This window comes from Trachurus trachurus, assembly GCF_905171665.1.
Source record: "Trachurus trachurus genome assembly, chromosome: 8".
Taxonomy (NCBI): Eukaryota; Metazoa; Chordata; class Actinopteri; order Carangiformes; family Carangidae; genus Trachurus; species Trachurus trachurus.
The window spans coordinates 20,866,980-20,890,037 of NC_139905.1; the positions used below are offsets into that span (position 1 = coordinate 20,866,980).

At 40.1% G+C, this 23,058-nt stretch overlaps 1 protein-coding gene across 1 annotated transcript in view; it reads right to left on the reverse strand.

The window, feature by feature from the left end:
- Positions 1–3,213: 3,213 nt before the first annotated feature.
- The window catches only part of grapa (GRB2 related adaptor protein a), a 37,264-nt gene continuing 17,419 nt past the window's right edge, over positions 3,214–23,058 (reverse strand). Inside the window, exons 4-5 of the mRNA XM_083976653.1 lie at positions 18,300–18,468; positions 3,214–4,564 (exon numbers count right to left, since the gene is read on the reverse strand). Coding sequence (XP_083832779.1) covers positions 4,379–4,564; positions 18,300–18,468 — 355 coding nt within the window. The 3' untranslated portion in view covers positions 3,214–4,378. The remainder of the gene's footprint in view (positions 4,565–18,299; positions 18,469–23,058) is intronic.

Here is a 23,058-nt window from a genome sequence, read left to right on the forward strand (position 1 = left end):
AAAAAAGGAGAAAGGGTGAAATGACTTCACAGTGAACTTCATTATTAGTGGTTACTAGTCAAGGCAGCTGTGTGTGATGTATTGACAATTTGTTGCTCCACGAGATGGAGGGAGAAAAATAGATCGCACTGATGCGTGAAGGTTGACATATGCAGTATGGATGCACTGTGGCATGGTGCTCACTGTGAGGTATTCATTAGTCAGTATGTCTACATGAACATAAATTATTAATTTTTGCAGTGGTTGCACAGGGTGCGTTGTAGCCCACAGGCTAACGGGGAAAAGAGAAACAATAGGAATGCGGTTAAATGTTTGTCACACTGATGAAGTAACACAACATCACCGCAAACTGGTGAAAAGTTCCAGGTTTGTATTTGTGTCACCCGAAACCGTTTTGTTGTGAGTTTTGTGCAGAGCATGTGTTGTCAAATTGATGAAGTTTTCTGCATTTAGCACGTTTGTTGTGTTGTGAATTTTTTTTGCAGTGTGCTTGTGTAGTTGCAGGTGTTGTGAGGTCAGTTGTGGCGATTTCTCCTTCCACTGTCTGGGGTAAACAGCCTGCAGCCGTCAGACTGGTTCAACTGTTTCGTAGAATTTGCCTCCAACGCTTGTGAATGTCTCCGATGTCACAGCTCACACGCCTTCCCCCTACCCTTGCTCTTTTACTGTGTCTCTCATTCACACAGTTGACACATGCTCCCTCAGCTTGCCTTTCCATCCCTCATCGGTATGCTACTTCTTCGTTGTCTCGTCTCTCGCCTCTCCACATTTTTCTCACTCTCTATCCTGTCTCATTTCACTGCTGTCTCACCACTTTGTCTCTGTCTGCATCACTTCCCGCTCTCATCGGTTGCTTTGAACCGAGACATTTGCATTGCGACGGCGCATCAGTGATGTTTAGTATTCTTATGCTGTCTCACGCTTCTAGTGTATGACACAAATATTCCGTCATAAATGTGTCAGTCTGTCTCACACACGTATACCGCAACCCCTTTATCTACTGCACACACACTTCAAAGTGACTCTGCAGTGTAGAAAAAAGAGGAAACAGAAAACAGTAGTACTATTTCTGGTAACACCTTTAACTCCTTTTTCTTCTTTGCTTCTGAGTGCCTCTGGTGTATTGACTAACTGTCACTGACGAGCCAGAGGTGACTCTGTCAGGAGGGGGGAAATAGTGGATTATTGGGGGGTGGGGGGGCAGTGAAATAAAACAGAGATGATTCAGTAGTTAGGATGTTTTCTGTTTCCTGCGTCATTTCAAATATTACATCTTAGTGAGAGATGAACCATTCCTGGCATAGCAGCAGTCAGCTGTCAGCACACTGTGCTTACATTCTTGATGACATACATTCAGTGTTGGCGTCTGCCTATCTGTCATCAGTTGACGTGCTGCTCCGTCGCAGATGGTAATGCAATCAGAAGATTAAGTTTACAACCAGAATTAATATGGTATAAGACTTCGACTTTAGTATGTCTTGTCACTAATGATAGTTTTAAGACCAAATGAATCATTATTGTATAATAACACTTTATTTGACGCATTATAACCATACTTATAATGAGTTATAATGCAGTTATAGCACTGTATAACTATAGTTAGAAACACTCATAAATGATCATAACACACTATAAAGCATTTTATCATGACTTATAAGGTCAGGTATTATAATACGTTATAATTGTTAATAACTCACTGACAATGCCTACATCGATAATGCATTATAAATATAGTTATAATGTGTTATAATTGTCTTACAGTATAAACGTGTATAACTATCATTATAAACACTCAAAAATTATCATAAGGCTTCATAACAATAAGCATAACACATTATAAAGCATTCTAACTCTATTATAATACTTGACCTTATAAGCTATGATAAAATGCTTTATACTGTGTTATGATTATTGTTATAAAGTCTTATGATAATTTATGAGTGTTTATAACTATAGTTATACAGTGCTATAACTGCATTATAACTCATTATAAGTATGGTTATATGGTTATAATGCGTTATAGAGATAGGCATCAAATAAAGTGTTACCATTATTTTTTTATTGTATTATTAGTTCTGTCTATATCAGTGGTTCCCAACGTTTGGGTTGTGGCCCACTGTTGGCCCACTGAGGTATTGCAGTATGCAATACTGCAATATTATAAAATGAAATGGAAAAAAAGAAATTTAGGTAGTTTTATTCTATTTTTTATCATACTGTAGTCCATCATATGATGGACAATAAGACAATAATAACAGTTTTAATGTTGTTGAACACTTTGCCATTGGAACACTTTGTATTCATTTTTGCTTTGTAATCATTTTTACTAAATGTGTTTGATGGTGCACTCAAGGATTCATGGCATGGCATTCATCCGTAGCAGAAACTGGAGTATGAAAATGGTTAGCAACAGGGGAGATTGAAAGGGAAGAGGCAGATGGTGAATTGAGTGAAACAAGTGGTCTCTCCCTATCATACAAAAAAGAAAAAGTGAGGTTCTCCTGTTTTCAGTTCAGACCTGGATGTCTGATCATTATCCCTGAAAAGAAGTGCTCTGAGAGGGCATTATTTGGCCTCTGTACTGTTACAGTAAGTGGTCAAGTGTGGGCTGCAAGCATTTTTGAGATTTTCAAGTGGGCCATGAGTTGGAAATGCTTAAAAAAAACACTCATCTACATATAAAATGTCAAAAAAGAAAAGAAAAAGCGCCTTAACAAAATACAAAGACATGAGATCCAGAGAAACTAGAAACACATTTGACCTAAAAGTGACATGAAGATGGATCAATGGATAATTAAAATATTCGTAGAGTCATTTTCTCCCATTTTACGATGATTTAAAACCTTTTCAGATGCAGTGATGGGTCCAGTTCTGGTATTGGACAGGAAGCTTTTACAGTAGTGGACAAAATGCAGGGATTATTTCTCCTCTCTGTGTCAAATACCACCTCAAATGTCATGAAATTGCAATATACACTTGCATTAAATGGCACTGTGTGCACTTAATTCATGTGTATTAGAAAAAGAGAAAAGTCACAGAAGACACACACACTGAGATGGTTAGCTACAGAAATAAAGCAATATGTCATGGTTATGTGTGAACCCTGTGCTCCCTGTGTTATATTTCTGTAGACAAATACATGACAGAAATTCCAACCATCATTGAACAATAACGTCCAAGGTTCAAGTTCAAAGAGGTAAATGTATCACTTTATTGAAATTATTTGTCATTACAGGTTAAGGAAGACCGGCCTTAGTTATCACTTAAAGTCTTTGATGCAACAGAAACAAAGGCTTTATACAATGTTTTATTTTACTTGTAATATATGGATATTCTGTGGTTATACATGAATAAGAATAAATACATAGAAACAAACAAATTATCCATAAAATTCAGTGGGGCGTATTACATTGTAAGCTATGTAGCCTATTATAAAACAAAGTGGCATCTGGGCAGTGTGCATCTCACTGGTCACTGGAGCACAGCAACCTCCTTTACTATTGTCCACACACCACAGGGATGTACACACACACACACGCTCAGCATCAACACACGCAAATACTCAGCATTCACATACTCATCCACACATTCAATCCCTTTGAACACACACATAGAGTTTGCAGATATACACGTGTTCGAACCCACTTCTTAAACACAGATCTCTTCACACACACGCTCAAAACCACACCAGTCCACCGAAAGAGAGAGAGAGAGAGAGAGAGACAGAAAGGAATTTGCTGTGTCAGTATCCACTGAGTGTCTGGCCCAAATATTCACAACACAATGACTCTGTGTCTCTCTGCTCAGCTCACCGGATCTCCTCGTGGGAACGGCTGCAAAATACTGGAGCAAATCCTGACTCATCTGCAGCGGAGAAACCCCCTGCCCTTCCTCTACAAGCTCCCATGGGCCACAGGTTTTTTTTCCAACAGGTTAGTGTGTATGTGTGTGTTGCTTATACTTCGCCTGCACCAGTGCTGATAAGCTGTAATAAATGATTATGCCTGGCTGGGAGGAAGTGTGTGTGTAAGTTAGTCTTGTGTATAAGTGTGTGAGTTCTCCACAGTGTTTAGGTCCATATCTGGATTTTTTTTTTATATTATATTATTATTATTATTATTTACATGATTTAAGTGACATGGAGTTGTGGGTTCAGGTGGAGACAATTTATGAGCCTGTAGCAGCTGATTGGGCGAGGCTTGTGACTGGCATGTGATGCCACAGAAAAAAGATGAGAGGAGCCAGTAACATATGAACAGTTCAGCAGCAGCTCCTATAAGTCATCTGCTCCAGAAATGAGTGGGCAAGTGCCAAGCAGGGGAGCAGTGTGAGGTGGGGTTGGGGTCAAGACGGCCCTCGGTTCGACTGATGGGTCAGGTCATTGGCACTGGTAAATAGGCTGGACGTACTCCGGCGGGAAGTAGCCCACGTGCCCATGGCAACGGCCCCGCCAGCGCAGCGAATCCGAGCAGTCAATGAGTTCGATGACGTCACCGCGCAGGAAGCGTAGCTGTGAAGGGTGGTGGGGGTTGAAGTCGAAGAGAGCGTGTGCGTGATGGGGGCGCTGCGGAGGAGAAGGAGAAAAACAGGGCGGGAGGGGACAAAAGAAAAGAGAGAGTTAATAACTTTCTGTAACAGTCTGTATACTGCTCACTAGAACATTTCCTCCTGCTCTTTCATGTTAAAAGTGTTCTTATCATGCGGCGACAGCCTGCACACCTGCAATTACAGATTTATCCAGGTGTTCTGTTGTGCATTAACCTGTTCACATCATGTTTAACATGTAATTGCATGATGACTGGCTGACATGATAAAAAAAAGTACTCCTCACTTACTTCTTTAAAATATAGTTTGTTTGGCTGCACTGTAGCCTAAATAGATACCTGCTTTGTTTCACTGTTGCATTTCTTTAAAAATTTGTTAAATTTCACCTCCATCTCACATCTCACCTGCTATATGCATTTCTATGTCTAAAGAATTTGGAATTTCTCTTCAAAGAAAAAAATATTTCTCTTCCTTCCTTACTAAAATACATACATAGGCAACATATGACTGTATTACTCTTATACAAAATAAGTTGTTCATACATACTTCCTCCAACATGGAATAAATAGTGTTTTTAAAGCAGTCTGCGTTGAAGGAAATGGTTTACTATTGATTTGTAAAAATTCCCTTTGATTAAAAAATTCACTGTGGTGAATAGAGTTGTTTTTCTCAGCTCCTGCAATGTATTCTGAGGTATTCTTCAATTGAACAGCCATACAACTGATTAATTTTTAAATTGAATGTTTCTTTGAAGCATCACTCTCGTTGCCTCAGTCATTTCTATATAACAAAAAAACAACAACAAAAAAACAACTTTTAAAAACATTATATGGAAGCATGTGCCCCAGAGAGTTTAGATGAGATTTAATGAGTACCACACTCATTAAAGATACTATGCACAGATACTCAGTGCTAATTGATAGTTATAAACACTCCTCCGCCAACTGATTATGTGTGAGGCCTGACATGACATGACAGCTGTGCTTTATACTGTATAGTGTAACACTTTAATACAATAGGGAAGAAAAAAAGACAGGTATCAGTTAGTTGTCTGATTTAGATCCAACTCATCATCAAAGTCTCAACATAATATGCTTTCTCATCCAAATGTGTAAACCTGACAAATCTCCTATTGTCAGGCTAATTGCTCTTCACTGTCTTCAGTTTTGCTAACCAGCTTCAAGCTATTGCAAATCAGACCACCCATCTCCCCCAAAAAACAAATCACACCCTTCCTTCCGTAAGATTTTGTATCTTCAGGGACATTTGATATGATAGCGCCTAAAAAGGCTGTCAGACAGAATTACAAGGAGAAAGAAACACAAAGGGACATGTGTTTGAATATGTGACACCGACACACAGACAAGACAGTGAGAGTCAGACAGAGGACAGGTAGTCTTTAAAAAGAGACAGTCATGTCATATTTATAAACGACTTCTTGTCCACCCCCACACCTGGTGATATGATGGTATAAAATGTAACTTATACCTGGGCCGCAGAAGTTTGTTTTCACATGCCAAACACCAGTAAGTTAGGGTATTTTAGATTGCAGCTGCATGCTGTGGTTTAAGATGGTAAATAAGCTGTGTATTTCATCATGTACACCTTCATGAAACATGTAAATCTCGCCACACAGCTCCTGTCCTCATAAACTTTGTTCATTATTGACTCCAGTTGGGCTTCATTAGCGCTGAGTTTTAAACAGAATAAATAACAAAAATGGTTATGTGCAGATTAGGAAATCATAGGAGACTGAAAGAGAATAGAGAAAGGCAGACAGGTAGACAGTGTGATGATGTGAGGCCGTGATGAGAGTACACATCTACGCACGCACACCTACTAAAACAACCGCAAGGCAAGGTGTGCTGCTTTCAATTCAGCCCTCAGACGATGCACTTTCTCCGTCTCCCTGTGTTTTCTTTGAGATCGCAAGAAGTAGCGTTTTTTCTGCTCCCCTGATAGCCGACCCCCTCTGATCTCCGCTGACTACAGAAGTAAAAGCAGTTTAAGAGTAGCAGAATAAAAGCAGCTATTTTAAGGAGAGTGTCTTGAACTTAACTAACCTCTTAGCTGTCAGTTGCACTCCCACAGAGAAACGTTACGTGGATGCGATATAAACAGGGAGGAGAGCAGAGAGATGGGAAAGAATGCCTTATGTGTGTGTGTGTGATGGGTGTTGCAATTCTGGGCTTCACTTGGTGCGGAGTGCTAAGTTTTAGACCGAGGCCTGCAGTAATGGCATCCGGGCAGAGGCAGGCACACACACACACACACACACGTACACCAGCAAACACACAAATACACTCACAAACCAGACAGTAGGATTAGGATCAAGAGACGCAGACACAATCTATCAGTTCCACAAATCTATAAAATCCTCACGGTGTTATCCTCTATTGTTCCACTGATCTAGTCTAGTCCTCCAGTTTGTGGGTGCGTGCATGTTCACACTGCATGAGTGTTTGGGTGTGAGTGAGCATGTGTGCGCAGGCCTCTGTGCAGGCTGGTGCCTCTTGCAAGTATGTGCAGTGAGTTTATATGTAGCTGTGGCGATAGTACGCATCAAAAGGGCAGATATACCATCAAAATGCTTTAAAGGGATTGTTCAACATTTTGGCAAATTGGCCCATTGCCATAATCCCTATAGTCATAGCAGCAGGTTCATTACCTTTAATTATCGGTGCAAGCTATTTTTAGACCGGTGGGGCAGAGCCGCCAGCTGCTCAGAGCTATGCTATGGAGGCTCATGGAATTTCTTGGTTTCATTCATCAAACTCATCAAATAAACAAACCAACAACTCCAAAACGCTCTCATGGATAAGTTGTGACCTGCACATTCACCATGCTATGAGATAATAACGGAACGTTATGAGATGGAGTTGTTTTTGAGGTAAATTCATGCAAAACCGTTGATGCGTGTTCCTGTCGAGGGTGGTTTTTCGACAAGCATTTGCCTCTAAAACAACTCCGTCTCGTAACATTCCGTTATTATCTGATAGCGTGGTGAACATCAGGTCACAACTTGTCCACCAGAGCGTTTTGGAGTTGTTGGATTGTGTATTTGATGAGTTTGATGAGGAAAACCAAGAAATCCCATGAGCCTCCGTAGCATAGCTCTGAGCAGCTCGCGGCTCTGCCCCACCGTTCTAAAAAAAGCTTGCACCGACAATTAAAGGTAATGAACCTACTGCTATGACTATAGGGATTATGATAATAGGCCAATTTGCCACCATTATTATTATTATTATTATTATTATTATTATTATTATTATTATTATTATTATTATTATTATTATTATTATATAGGTAGACCATAGGTTAACTGGTTAATGAGGTATACACACACACTAGTGCATGACAAGAGGATTGGGTGCAACATGCACTCCATAGAAGAAGTGAATTAAAAATACAACTATATTAACATGTCAGTCTTATGCTGCCTTATGGTATGTCTGGAGTGTAATAAAAATTGAAAATAAAAGAAACAACCGAGACCCATGAACCCAGCACTGTGATACTAATTGAACTGTGGATTTTGTGAATCAATCCACCGCTAGTGTGTGTGTGACAAAAAGAGAAAGCACAGGAAGAACCCATTCATTCATGGTTTGCTGTGAGGAATAGTAGTTTGGGAGGAGAAATATGGTCCCTCTATATCAGCTGCACTCGGCTGCCCTGTGATCAGCGTCCTCTCCGGCGCCCGTTCCAACCCACAGCGAGAGCTGGCAGTGGAACAAATTACTCCAGAACATCAATTGACTGCAGCTTTGTACTAGATTTGTCTCTCCACATACACACTCATACAAACACGCGCACAGAGCTTTTAAATTGAAAAAAAAAGAAGAGAAACTGTGACACTGTCTCTGTTTCCGCTTGAAAATGACAAGGTGTCAAGAAGAGGGCAAAGTTTTGCACAAGCTTTGGGTTTGAAGGAAAAGCTTCAAGACACAAGGATATAGGGGGATACGCTGGTCGGAGAATGAAAAAAGAGAAAAGACCGAGTTATTTCCCATCCTGCCGTTGCGAGATAAGAAATGATCCAGGGCCATGTAATGAGCTGATGTGGAATTACTTTGGAAAGACTAATCGCACAATGGGAGGGACAACACAGAGAGCGCTGGAACACGATTCATAGATTAAACCAGTCCTCAACAGACATTGTCTCTGTGATCATGTGGTGGTGTCAGAGACAGCGAGAAAGACGAGTCAAACCGGGAATAATCAGCCTAAGACAATGTTTGCATGAATCATTTACAGTATGTGGTTTGAAGTTAAAAGGACTTCTCTGTGCTCAATTCAATTAATTATATAAAGGTCTAAAGTGAGCGACGTAAGGACTCATTTCTCTTTGTGTTATTGTGCTTTTAGCGTCCCTGCTTAAAGCAAGCGATGGTACATGGGCATATGAAGAACCGAGTATATGCCGTTAATAATTAATAGTGTTGCCATACTATATATACTTGACAGAGAGCGAACACTATTAGAACACAAAGGCAGGGAAGAGTACTGCTGAATGAAGAGGAATAATATTATTAGGGTGATCATAGGTACAACAGTATAATATAAAAGGATGGAAAAGGTTTAATGCATCTACCATTGAAGTCATCCTGTCTTCTCTCTGACATCAACATTTCTGCAAGTGACTCCTTAATAAAGTGAAGGCTGCTGAGTTATATGTGTAAGAGAGCATGTAGTGGGCTCAATTGGGTGCCAGGACAAAGCCCAACAGTGACTTTATAAATAATGAAAATATTTAAAAACTAAACTTTAATGTTATGAACAATAAGTCCCTCAACCTAATCAACAATACGGGTCATTATTTCAACCTTCCCATATGACTCATATGGGTGTCCACAAATAACACACCAACAGCTTACTTACCAGATCGCCACTAGGCCTACTGGTCTTTGCTGTGGTTACAATAACAGTCATGCCTTGATTAGGTTTGATACTAAAACTACCTGCGGTTTAGGAAAAGATCATAATATTGGTTAAAATAAGACAGTTCTCTCTCAACATTAGACAATATTTGGAAAAACAAAGAAAAACTCCAAGGCATTCTTGAGTTCATAAAAAAGCCTTTAAAGGTATAATATGTAGGAATTACCACCATCTAGCGGTGCGGTTATCTGAACGTATTCTTGATGTTGCATTCACGTGAAATCGGGCAGACGTCAGACAGACAACAGACGCTGCATGTAACAGGATAAACAAGCGTCTATGTAAACAAGTGGTCCGCCAGCACGAGGCAAAACAATACAGGCGTGACAATATGTTGTCATGGTGATGTCGTATTGTTCACCTGACCCACGTTTTACTGTCTTTCTCTCGTCGAGTAAAATGACATCCAGTTGGTTTGCCGACGGCCGTCTGCCTGACTGCACCTGACTGCACCTGAATGCAACATCAGTGCCTCCGTCCTACCTCACACTACACAGTGGTGACAGTTTTAACAGGCGTTACCTGGAAAACTTTCTCCCCGAGCCGACAGCTCCGGTGAGTTTCCGTGGTTACCTACGGTCACGCTGCCACTCAACGTAAAAAATGGTGATGCAACATGGCAGCCTCGGTTCGGTGCGTCGCCCCTTGTATATTTGTAACGACTTGTAACAACTCATTCTAAGGTACAAGAAAGCTTTCATTTGTATGCGGGTGTGATTCAACTTCAGTGAAATATGTATTTATGAAAGCAATATTTTATTTTTGCTAATAAAAAGCCAAATAAGTTACATACTGGGGCTTTAATTAATCTGGCATTGTCACAGTGACATGTTTAAAATGACTACGACGCGTTTCGGCATCAAGCCTTCATCAGGGAGTCAAACAGATAATTCAGATACACCTAGGTCTTTTGTCTTGGTGTTTAGCCAATGACAAGCTACCACTAGATTGCTGTGATTAGACAATATTTGTTGACATGGTAACATAGTAACATGATTCAGGGGCTTTTCAGGGGTTAGATAACATGACTGAGATACATGTACACCATGCTCATCTGTAATCTGTCACGTCTCTAAGAAGACAATGCAGAGTGAGGATGTTTATATGATCAGGTTTCCTCATTCAACTAAAACAGGGAATTTGTAGAAATAAATTGAGGAGCACTTTGAAATAATTGAATACTGAGATGAGATGATACATTGTCTACATTTCTAGCACAAGATTCAGATCTTCACGGCTGAAATGCACTGGGAACGGCCGCGACAAAACAAACCCCAAACATTACGGGGTTTGTTTTTTTACATTGTGGATCCATGATCGTGTAGTTAAACAGTTAATTGATACCATTTAATATAGTCTGCACTTGCAAACCCTACATAGTCAGCAAATTACCTGTGAAAAAGGTACTGTCAATCCATCTTAACAGGAGGGATGTAAAAATGTGTTGAGATACATAAAGTGCACTCATTTGCTGTAGGCTTGACAAGGTGAAGCTGGCAGCTGCAACAACGCTGTGTCGCGCCGCGTCCCTGCCTGGTGTAGCAGTTAAAAAACTCAGCTCCGCCCCGCTTACGTATCGCGTTGCGACCATTCCCATTGTACTCCTGGCGTCAGCAACAAACCTAATCAGTGTAACCTGTTTTTGACAGTGAGTTGCAATTGTTGTGATTTTGTTTGTTAATTGTGTAAAAGCTAGATCATAGAAAAAATAATTGACCCCTTAAAGCAGAAGTAACCGATATTTTTGTGTTAATATAAGTCTTAAATAGTTATATCTTCCGACATCAATCACTTACATAGAGTGTTTGGACCGAAACACGGGTCTCTCAGTCACTCTGCTCTGCTCTGAGCCGAGGAGAAAACTTTTCTCGTATCCTACAAGTTTTATCCAATGAGGAGAGAGAACGGCATAAAGGGCTGTGTGTGCAGCCAAGGGATGCGCCTGAATGTGGTGACGTAGGGACGAGGACCAATAGATCCATGACGAGGGTGGGGGCTGCTAACTCCATCGGCTGACAAGACGTTATGGTGCGTTCAAGGCAACCCGTAACTCGTGTTTTTCCGACCTGTGAAGTCGTACCAGTTCGAGACGATCTGGTACGAGTTCACTGGTCGGAAGTTACGAGTGGCCGTTATAGTGACTTTCACAGGTAAAACAGGTCGGAAAAACACGAGTGGGTTGCCTGGAACGCTACAAAGTCGTAAGTCGTGACTTGAAGCTGTAATTTACGGTTTCAAAAGCCTGCCTGGAACGCAGCATTAGCTAAAACGACCGGATCGCTTACTTCTGCTTTAAGATAAATTAAAACAGTTACGAGACATAAAGGTATGACTAAGCTGCTGTGATGTGATGTGGAAAGACAGATTAAGACTAAGGCCACAAAGTCATGTAGGTAAACACAGCACCTTCAGCACGCCACCCTCAGCTATGGGACATGTGTGACCTTATCTCCAGGTCATGACGAAGCAGCATGGTGACCTACAGTTCAGGAAAAGTCACACGAGAGTGTGCTGACGTTGAAGTGATACAAGGTCGCTAAGTGTATATGACCTGCAAAAGGTAACTCAAATCATTTTAATAATTGTTAAATCAGTTATTACATTGGTGCTTTCCTTGCAGTGGTCAATAAGGTTTGCAGTCAGGATTAAAAACAAGGCACGTACCTTAAGAAAATTAAGAGGAGATTGTTAAAGAAAAATCAGTGATTGCTGCTTTTGTACTTCTCTCCATCACATCTGCTGCCTCAGTGTCAGTTCACGTATTCCCATGAGAATTACGGGTAAAAGTCGGAAAACATATTCATCTGTAGTCATGTATGTAAACAAAGCCCAACTGGCACGCAAGCTCCTCTCTGTCTAAACAATAATGCAGAACAGCATGGTGACCTACAGTATGACCACATTAATAACACTACAATAAGTACTGTACTGTCACAATGAACCTTAAATAATCATGTTAATGAAGTGATGGCATTACTTCTGACCCAGAGCTAATAACAGTGGGCTATGTATAATGTGGCAGAGTCAATTTGTATATGGAATTAATCTTGGATGTATCACATCATAGGACACTGAAAGCATTTGAATTGATGTAAAATGTAATAGAATTAAATAGAAGGAAGCTTGTTGTATCGTCCCATCTGATGCCACAGTCTGAGCTCTTAGACTGAACAGCAGAGCTGTGATTATTTTTGTGTAACTCATTCCTGATGTGATTTCCAAAATGTGCAGAGAAGTCTTTAATGACTCATCATACTGAGAGTTTTGTTAATAGAGCAGCAACAGCCTGAGGAATAAAGCTGAAATGATTAGTCAGTTAATCAGTGAACAAGAAATTAATTGGCAGCTTATTTGTTGATTAGTTTCAGTTGTTTTTCAATTAAAAGTGCCAAAAAATGTGAAAACTGACAGTTAGACACAGCAAGAGGATAATTCTTGGGTATTTCAGTGGAGTTTTTCTTTCTTTTTTTCTCTTCGTTTTTTAATCTGTCCTCTCACAGTTTACAGATAAAACTATTAATCAATGCACAGGGTAAATAATCTGCAGATTGTTGGACAATTAGCTGCAGCTATGTTAAAGCTATCATAAAGGGCAGCCATTGATTAAATCACTGGAAGAGCTCCATTTCACAATATTATCCAAAGATATCTGAAGAGTCATGACCAAAGAGATGAGTGGTAATGTCTGTTCACTCACTCAGAAACTTACACCCAGCTGACTAACTGGGTCTGACATCAGTAGAGCGAATATATGAAGTGTAAAATAGCAATAAAATTAATGAGCATGAACATATTTTAAGTCTTCAGTCAGATTTATTAGACAACAATTGCCCATAAAACTGGAAAATAATGCAGAATCTCTCTCAGCTCCTTACCCACTGTTCATAATTCATACATCTGTCAGTATTATTTGGCTTGAGCTCATCAGTCATGGCAGACCATAGATCCCGTGGATCATTTTAATGGTCACAGAATGATTGTTAATTATACATGAGCGATTTGAGCACTGGACACCCACACCTCATCTAAGCTACGGTGCTAGCCAGTGTTGGTGGCAGAACGACGTAAATATCTTTATAAACACGAGAAAATATTTTCCTTAGCTGTTCATATTAACAGATTTAAAATGTAACAGTATGTAGGTCATACACTTTATCTCACTCCCATGGGATGGCCGTTATTATCTTTCATTTAACTACCTTCATAACGCCCTAGAGCTAAATTCCTGGCTTGCACCTGCTCCAGCTGCATTGACTCCCCAGTGATTTACAACATGCATGAAACTATAGGGCTGCAGACTGTGACCATTTAATTACATCTTCAGAACGTTTTTTGGAGTCAGGGCTGCAAAAATTTATATCCAAGAGCACGCGTTTATGTGTGTACGTGAGATACATTAAGTCAACTAAAGCTTGTCTATCTGAGGATGCATACCTCGGAGGATCCATCTCAAAGCCGATTGGCTGCCTCCTTCAACTACAACATACAGAACGCAGCATTTTCATCCTGGGCAATTAAGGATGCAAACGGGTAGATCCTTCATGGCCCAACCTATCACAAGATTCACTGTGCACCAGTAATAAAACCAACCAGTTAAACCATACAAAGCCTTGAGCTTTGTGACAAAAAAAACCTAAGGGTTGTCATAGCTAAGCACAAGGAGCCATGCACTGTTTTGCAACAGTACCTGAAAGGTTGTCTCATTTCAGTTCACTATCCTATATGCATGTTAGCACAATGGCTAAGAGGTGAAACAAGTTCATAGGCCGTTGAATTGGGACACAGTTTGTGTTTGCTTTAAACAGGAAACATTAAAAAACAATCTGTAAATTGTCAATTTACTACCAGAGCACCCACAAGTCATCCAGTTAAAATCAAAAGCACATGACTAATTTATTATTGATGTACACTGTTGCCCTTGAAGTTGGAATAAAACATTTTGTTTTACCTCTTCTCATAAAATGATTGTGACAATGTGATTTATTTTTGATAGCCCACAATTATCCTTTATAAAAGGAGTGAAAAGAGGAATGTATCTTAAAACAAAATGATTCCAACTTTATGACCAACAGTGTATATATTATGTGTTGCATAAGTGGCGCTCTAATTTTGTGCTATTTCTCCTAAAATTCTGGAAGCTCCAGTTCTACCAGTGGAAAAAGTTTGTCAAACACCCTGAGACCATTTACCTGTGAGAACAGATGTTGCTCAACAAGAAATACGTTTGTGAGGTGCTGCTGTGTGAATCAGAAGCCTATTTTTAGGATCAAAAACCTGTCATCTTCATCTGAAAGCCTGCTGCTCTACCAGATAAAACCGTGCTATTTCAAGTCACAGCACCATCTTAGTCATAAAATCAAGTTTAAGAACATAAAAGTTGATGAAAAGCTCAAATGCTGCTGGCTTGTGCGCTTCAATCTACTCCGTTACAGTTACACAACAGCAAGTAGATGAAGGGGAAAAAAGAGCAGACTTATTGAAGTAAAGCTCACACGTCACAAAGATCAATACATGTGGATTGTCTTCAGAAGACCATGAGGTTCAGACAGGCTTACGCACTCAACACATTTCAACCAATCACATTTTCAAGTGTCGCTTGTGGTCCTATTCATCTTCACTGATGCTGTATCTCTGTATTTGTTGGCTTATTTATTTCTTGTGTTCTTTAAAATTCATGAGACTATTCAAGGTAATGTTTTTCTAAACCATACGTGGCTCAAACTTCCAGGTCTCTACTTTATATTTATGAAGACATTATTGCTCCAAGCTTTAAAGAAGTAATGGAAAACACATCAGAATGATGGGAAAAGTCAAAATCCATGATCATTACGCAAATTTTTGAATACGTTTTTAATGTATGACTATTTGTCTAGTACTGTTTGAGTTTTTTTTTTTTTTTTAAGTTTCACCTATTTTATTTTAACTTTGTTCTATTTTATAATTTTGTCTTTGTAAAGCAGCTTTGAGTGTTTGAAAAAAGAGCTTAATCAAATAAAAAATAAATTTATTATTATTATTATTATTATTATTATTATTATTAATAATAATAATAATAATAATAATAATAATAATAATAATAATAATAATAATAATAAACTCTAAAAATCCCTCTGTGGGAAAGGCCACCCACACAGTAGGATGTGTGCACAAGTGTCATTTCCATAAATGTCTCATTAGACTAATATCACTTCCTTTCCAACTACCTCAGAAAACCACAAAGCAGCAGTGGTTGGTTATCTCCAACACCTTAGAGGCCACATAGTGTCTTTTTGCAGAGTATGCAGAGTTGTGAGCTTTAAAGCTGTGAGCCGTTTTGCAGCAAAGTGAGCCAGACGATTCAAAGCAGCGGTCACAAATAGATCCCCATCTGCAGGAGGGAAACAGATGGTAGCATGATGGGCAAAGAAACCTGGAAGCTGTTCTCATCTGTTTTAGAGTTGCTTTGGGCTGATGCCTTTTAAAGGACATTAACAGCTTCCAAACACCGTTAGGATGGCCACCGATTTTTCAACTGAGGACAAACACAACAAGTCTGAGATGTTTAACGTCCCCAAAACAGTCTTGTACTCTTTTTTTTTTTTAAAGAAATCTGACTTGCTATTCAGATTACAAGGTTAGTGCTGATCAATATGTGATTCAATGGGTTGTGTTTTAGTGACTACTTCGCACATGAAAAACAACACATTAATGAGAGCAGCTTTACAGGAAGTCCGGCTGAATGAAAATACTATATAAGCACAGAGAATGGGAAAAGAAGCAAAACAGAGACTAGACTGAACCCAGATGACACCAGGCAGAGACTGAAAGAGTCATTTCAGTCTTTTCCCTTGAAAGAAATCTCAGGAGCATTTTAAATCATGTATTATTACATTGTTTGGAAGTAGCAAAAGAGGCACTTTAGCGTGAGTGAACACAGATGTAGTGAAGAGCTAAAACAGTAAACAGTGTGGCGTCATGCACTGTAGCTAGCAATTGCTAAAAACAGAGCATGCTTTGCAGCTCAGTATGCTGCTGCACTAAATCACTAAATACTCAGCAGTATGGGCTGTACATTATCAAAAAAAGGAGAGTGGGGGGTGGGTATTGCCATGGAAACAGGAGTTAGACCAAAGGCACACAGTCTAACGGAGAGCGATGTACTCCTGGGAACCCCGGGTCACTTTGTTGAACTTCTTATCGTTTAAATAAGAGTTAGGCCTCCCCGTTGGAAATCAAATACGCTCTCCACTCCACAAGGCAGCTTTTTTTCTTACACTTCTCTCACAACTCCTCTCTAAAACAACTGGTGGTCTATTCTCAGGTGCCAAGCTACAGCAGTGAGTGGGATGTGATGAGTATTAGCACGTGGCTGGTGTTAACAGTGATACAAACATGCCGCCACGTCAGGATCGCTGTGCATCAAATTGCTCTGCGGCGGCCCGGTTCGCCATGTTTGCCCGCAGGTGCCGCTGGCTTCCCTGACACTCCCAGGCATAGTTACCATGCAGCGTTATCTTGTCTGCATAATGAGTTTAACAACAGCAGCTTCCCCCATGGTGGGTTAGAGTTAGTCGTTGTTGTGATGTTGGTCTTTGATGACTCCTTCCAGAGCGTTATTGTGCACTTAAAGTAATCTAAATAACATATTCTAATACACCATGTTGTTATTAATTATCCAAGAGCATGAGAGCCAGATGAGAATAAAACTATGGCAGCCTGACCTACTGAGGGAAACTGGACTAATCTCAACAAACTAAAAGTAATATTCTGTCCATACCTCGTATGAAACACCTAAATCATGTCTGAAGTAAAAAAAAAAAAAAAATTAAAAAAAAAGCTCCTAATTGCCTTTAAAATATGTTTTCTTTAGCACAGCAGTGCTCACTTCCTCTGGCTCAGGGCCTAAGATGACTGATTTGGCTGTGCTCCTAACCGGCGGCAGCCCTGTGATCTTTCATTACAAGCTGCACCTCTACAGCAAAACCGCACTGCAACAGTCTCAGCTCCCGAAATTTGGCCAACATATGGGCTGTTCCCGTAGCTGTCAGCTCCATTATAAAAACTGGTTATGCCTTCAAGTCACCACGAAATGAAATATGAACACCTGGGTAGCTTGTTATATTTGTCCTAACATACTGATTTTACAACAGATTGGTAAAAAATAAATAAATAAATCCCATTTGTCAAAATGCAGTTTCACTGGCAGCATATATAGGAGAGGGGAAATGGAGAGAGATGGAGACAGATGACGACAAGAGCAGTGCGTTTTAAAAGGTTTGGAGAGTAGATGTAAAATGACAGTGCAAACAAGAGATAAGGACTTAGGTGAGTCCCTGCAAAGTGAGACAGAAGGAGGCGGTTCAGAGATAGAAGCAGCAGCACTTACTGCTGACTTACAGTGTGAATAAAAACAAGTAAGAGAAGCGAAACATTGCCAGGTGTTTAATATTTTTGTGTATTTGTTATACTGAAAATTCTAAAAATGATCAGAAATTAATTGGGTGATAATCAGATTTGATATAATTTATGGTCCCAAAAACCAAATGTATTCTATTATTAGAATATGAATCACTCACAGTTACGTTTGAAAGTGTTTGAATTTCTCTAATCACTTTGTTTATTGATACTTGATCAACCTGTTATTTAACTAATAGATGTTGTCATCCTATTTTGTTGTTTGCTTATTTTGTAAAATTAGTTATTTGTCTCATTTGCTGTAGTTGCTATGGTAAACAGAGATATGGAAAAAAATGTTGTAAGGAATTCAGGCAGCTGAATGGCATTAAGAAAACCCACAAAAAAAACAAAAAACAAACAAGGGCTCACATGCTCACCCTGGCAAATTGCTCGGGGTCTCTCAGAAAGACGGTCCTCTCCTTAGCGATGCTGTTGCTATGGTAGAACTCCACCAGCTCGTTGAGAGAGGAGAAGAGCTCGTCCCACACGTAGTACTGACCGCAGCGATCCTGCAGCACCTTGAAATGCTGAACATGGTCCCCGTAGCTGCAAACCAAATACAGAGAGAGAACTTTATAAGGACATGAGCTCCCTCATCTTCTTAGTGGGTTCATGGAGTTGTGCTAAAAACATTTGACTCCTCTCTGAGTTCGATGGCGCCCTGGTCAGATTAAAGAAAAAAACAAGTAGGTATTGTCATATGGGTAGCAACAGTGAAGATTAAAAGAACATTGTCATCATCTGATCCCCCCTGGGTGCAGTACATCACATCACAAACTGCATTTAGCATACAATAATAATGTGGAACAGCTTTGGGTTGATAACAACACTCTTGGCCTTTGGTCCTCTCATCCGCCCCTTTAACTCCACAGCTGTCAGCTGTCAGAGCTGGCTTGCATTCAGTGCTGTCCTGTTCATTTTTCTCCTCCAAAATACTGCAGGAGCTTTTATTTCCTATTTTCTTTTACTTTGATTTGTGTTTTTTGTGTGTGTTACTAGTTAAGTCTTAATTTAGGCCTGTGCTCACTAAGAAAACAAAACAAAGCAAGACCAGGCAGCTGAGCTGATGCAAGATTTATAAAGACAAGTCCACAATATGGAAAGTCTATGCAAAATCTAAATCAATAGAATTAGTGAAGAATAGAGGCGATTATCAGTGGAGCCTTTTTTTAGTATGTGTGAGTCATATTTTGGAATTAAAAGAGCAGGCGATGACATTTACAGGGGCTTCACTGTGGGTCTTGGGGAGTCTGTGCAAAGCAGATGATGCCAGACAAATCTAAGTAAGATTTAAATGTGTATGACTTACATTTTTTCGCACTGTATAAAAAAATTGTACAATAGATTTTGATGAATTCCGTGTTGATTGGGAAACAATAATTTAACAACACTGTGAAATACAATGAAATGAGGCCAATGGCACAAATAAAAATAGCCACTTTTGGAGTGGAATGTGCCTTGTTGCTGTGATTAAGAGAGTTTGGCCAGTGTTCATTGGCAATCAAACCTGCTCCCCTATCCTGCTCCGTGGTGGTTGCTAAGTAACTTGCCAGCTTATCTTTAGAAATCTGGACATCTCACCGTGATCGCACTGTTATATAACTGGACCTAATATGCAACGGAAGTCAATACAACTCCCCCATATTTCTAAACACATCACAGAGTAGGTGTGTATGTGTGTGTCAGCCTTTAATGATGTAAAACTCTAATTTCCCCTGTTTGTAAAAAGAAATGATAATAGAGCGGTGCTGGAAACAGTGTTGATGTCATCATGATGTTTTTTTATTGAAACATCTTTGGCAGATTGCTAGAAGTGATCCATCTTTCCGTAGAACAAGCACAGTTTGGCATTCAAGCTCACCAAACTCCTCCTGAATCTAGTCTGATGGGCACCGCTCCAAGCTCAGAGAAAGTAAATGAGCATGGGCTTGTTTCGTCCCAGAATTTCTTTTCTCTATTCAGCCGCCGAGCTCTGTGAACAAGCAGGACCGACTCCCTGATGACTGGATGGCATTCAGCGACACCTCCACCCTGCCCTTCTTTCTCTGCCTTCTCAGTTTCACTCTGTATGTCCTCATTTTTCTCCTCTCTCACCCTCAGTCGGTGTCCCAAAAATGATGAGGCCATATTGTGGAGAAAAGGAAAAAGAGAAAATCGGCGTATACTTAAATCTAAATGTGAAGTTTTTTGACTGAATTTTGGATTGACACAGTTCTAGCCTCCGTACTCTTTGAAAATTAAGTCATTCTGTCTGAGCAGCAGTGTTATCTCCCTTTTTTATTTTGCTTTGCTTCTGGGTTTGTATTCTTCTCTGAGTTCTCACTCCTCTCTATTATCTGATTTCTGTCTAACGTTTCCCTCCCTATTGCAATTACGAGCACCATTGTGTCTACGTTGCCTTACTCCATTCAGCCTTAGCCCCGCACTGACACACACACACTGAGCACAAAATCCTGACCGTCTGTGAATGATCTCCATTAGCCCCACCGCTGTCCCTAGTTGTCCGGCACCCTCTGCTGCACCCTGCTGGTGGGGCTCTGTGACTGCCACCAGCTGTTTGTCTGGGGGCAACAAGGCCAGTGTGTGCACTGCATGCCAAAACCTTAATAAGTGAGGATTTATGGAGCCACAGAGTGAAGAAGGTGAAGAGAAGAGTAAAGATTAAGGACAGGATGTAGACGGAGCAAGGACTTTACCTCTAGAGGATTCACCAATAATGTAATGCATTAACATTACATAGCAAATACTGAGGAAAGGAAAAGGGAAACAAAACATTTCAAGTGTGTCTGGGTGACTGTTCACCACATCCAGCTCACATTTCCTGCAGGTGTTATGCAATTGCAACCTTGCTTCATCTAGCATTTTCTTTTTGTTATGGACGTCACACCAGGCCTATCTCGAAATGAAATGTCGCCTCCTACTAGCTAAAATGCGGTTGTTAGCCCCCCCATGCTCTGATATGACAATTTTAGAGTCTGGGAAGGTGTGATATTAAAGCTGGTTTTCATATTCACACATGAAATCAGGTCTTTGGGAAAACAATCCCACATGACACTGAAACTCTATGTTACCACTATTTTGGACTGACAGCATATGTTAAAAGCTGTCTGATGTCTGACCTTTCATGAAAAAACCTCCATACATGCGTAATGGTACGGGTATGCGTTTAAGAAAAAAGATAAAAAAAGAATCTGGGGGGAAAAATTTGCTTTTCAAATTAAAGTCCACATGTTTAAATAAAGGCTAAATGACCAAAGAATAAGTCTACACATTGTGAGAGACGAAACATTTGACTGTTGCTGCCCATCTCCACACAGCTGATCAGAATCCATTCAAATGCTATAGAATAACAATGGAGGCTTAATGATTTTTTTTTAGAAACTATATTGTATTTACTTTTCCTCAGCTCAGGAGCTTTTTATATCTATCTAATTTCGATCAATTAAAAACTATAATTCACTCCAACTATCAGCAGCAAGGGTTTATGAAAGTAAAAGGTTTTTTAAGAGGAAGAAAGGATGGAGGATAACGTAGATGAATATCAGATGATGAAGGTTTTATTAATTATTACCCAGAGACATGAGAGAACCTGTGTGCTTTAACAACACAGACAACATCTGTCTCAACTTCATCGCACACACACACACACACACACAAAGAACACTCTCCAAGTGCCCTGTCATCTCCCTGATCCAGTGTAATTAAGGCCCACAGCGATTGAGAGATTATGTTCTTTTTCCAAGTAAAAGAAAAACGAGAGAGAGAGAGATTAAGAGAGAACAAGAGTGAGAAAGACTGAAGGAGGGAAAATGAAATATGTAGAGATGGAACACACAGCGAGATGAGATATACTGTAGATGAGTAGCAGAGTTATTTTTAAAACTTTTACTCTGTGCCAGCACAATTCAAAATGAGTGAAGGTCATCCATCTATCTCTCTCACTCTAGACTTCCTCCAGTTTATTCTCACTTCCCTGATCTCGCCGTTCTCTCATTCTGCCCCAACCCCGCCTTCTCTAATCTGCTGTTCAGTTTCTAAACTGCTGCAGATGTCTGCAATACTTCACACAGACACACTGACACCTCCAGCTGTCAGTTTAACGCAATGTGCGTGTGTCAGTAACCGATGGTCGTGTCAAGGAGTTATCAGTATGCATGCTCACTGCAAATCACAGATTATATCTTGTGTCGACACATCGGTGTGTGTCTGTTGGTGTGACCACCCATCCATGGCTTACAGGTCTGTATGACAGCTTGTCTGTGACCATAGTGACCAGAAGGGTGTGTGTGTATGTGTGTTTTTTGATGCACACATGTGAATTTGTAAGTAAGTGTGTATCATTCCCTTGCATGCGTGTGATGCTTGCATGTCAAAGAAAGAGTGAGAGGTTCAGCTCCTCCTGCAGCATTAAAGAAGCATGGCCCGCCTGCCACAGTGGATGAATGAGGAGGGAGTAAGTGTGTGTGTGTGAGCACAGTTAGGGAGCTGAGACGGAGCGAATGAGGGGAAGAATGACAAAAGATGCTTGGTGTAGGCAATTTAGTCGTGTAGTGTGTTGACGGCTCAATAAGGAGCCTCTCACAGAGAAATGATATGAGCACTGTAAAGTAAGAAGAAGTCTCTCCTCTTCTCAGGTCAGTTATCTCTCAGGGAGAAAACAAACATTATTTATACTTAAATAGAGAAAAGAAAAATTGTCTTTAGCTTTTGAAAACACACAGTGTCTGTGTAACTTTGAACCCACCTCATACAATGAATTCACACCACAAAATCTTGAAAATTAGGACAGATCAGTACGCATTTATGATTAAGAGCTGCTGGTTATTTCAGGAGATTGGGTCCATATCAGCAACAACAGGCAACTTTTAACTGTAATAAAGGAATCCCTGTATGCGAGTAGTTACATAATAGAGTCTCAGAGCCAGAGCTGCTCTGAGGGAAATACAATAATCATAAGTCATGGAGATAATTCTCAACAGGCAGAGGCCAAAGAGCCACAGGTTTTTTTGGCTGTGTGATGTGACACAAACCCTCAAGTCAAGACGTCACAGAGATAATTTACTTAAACAAAAAAAAAAAGAAGTAGGCCTACTTGTTCTGGCAGGTTTGCAAGTGTCTCCAAGAGATTAGTTGAAC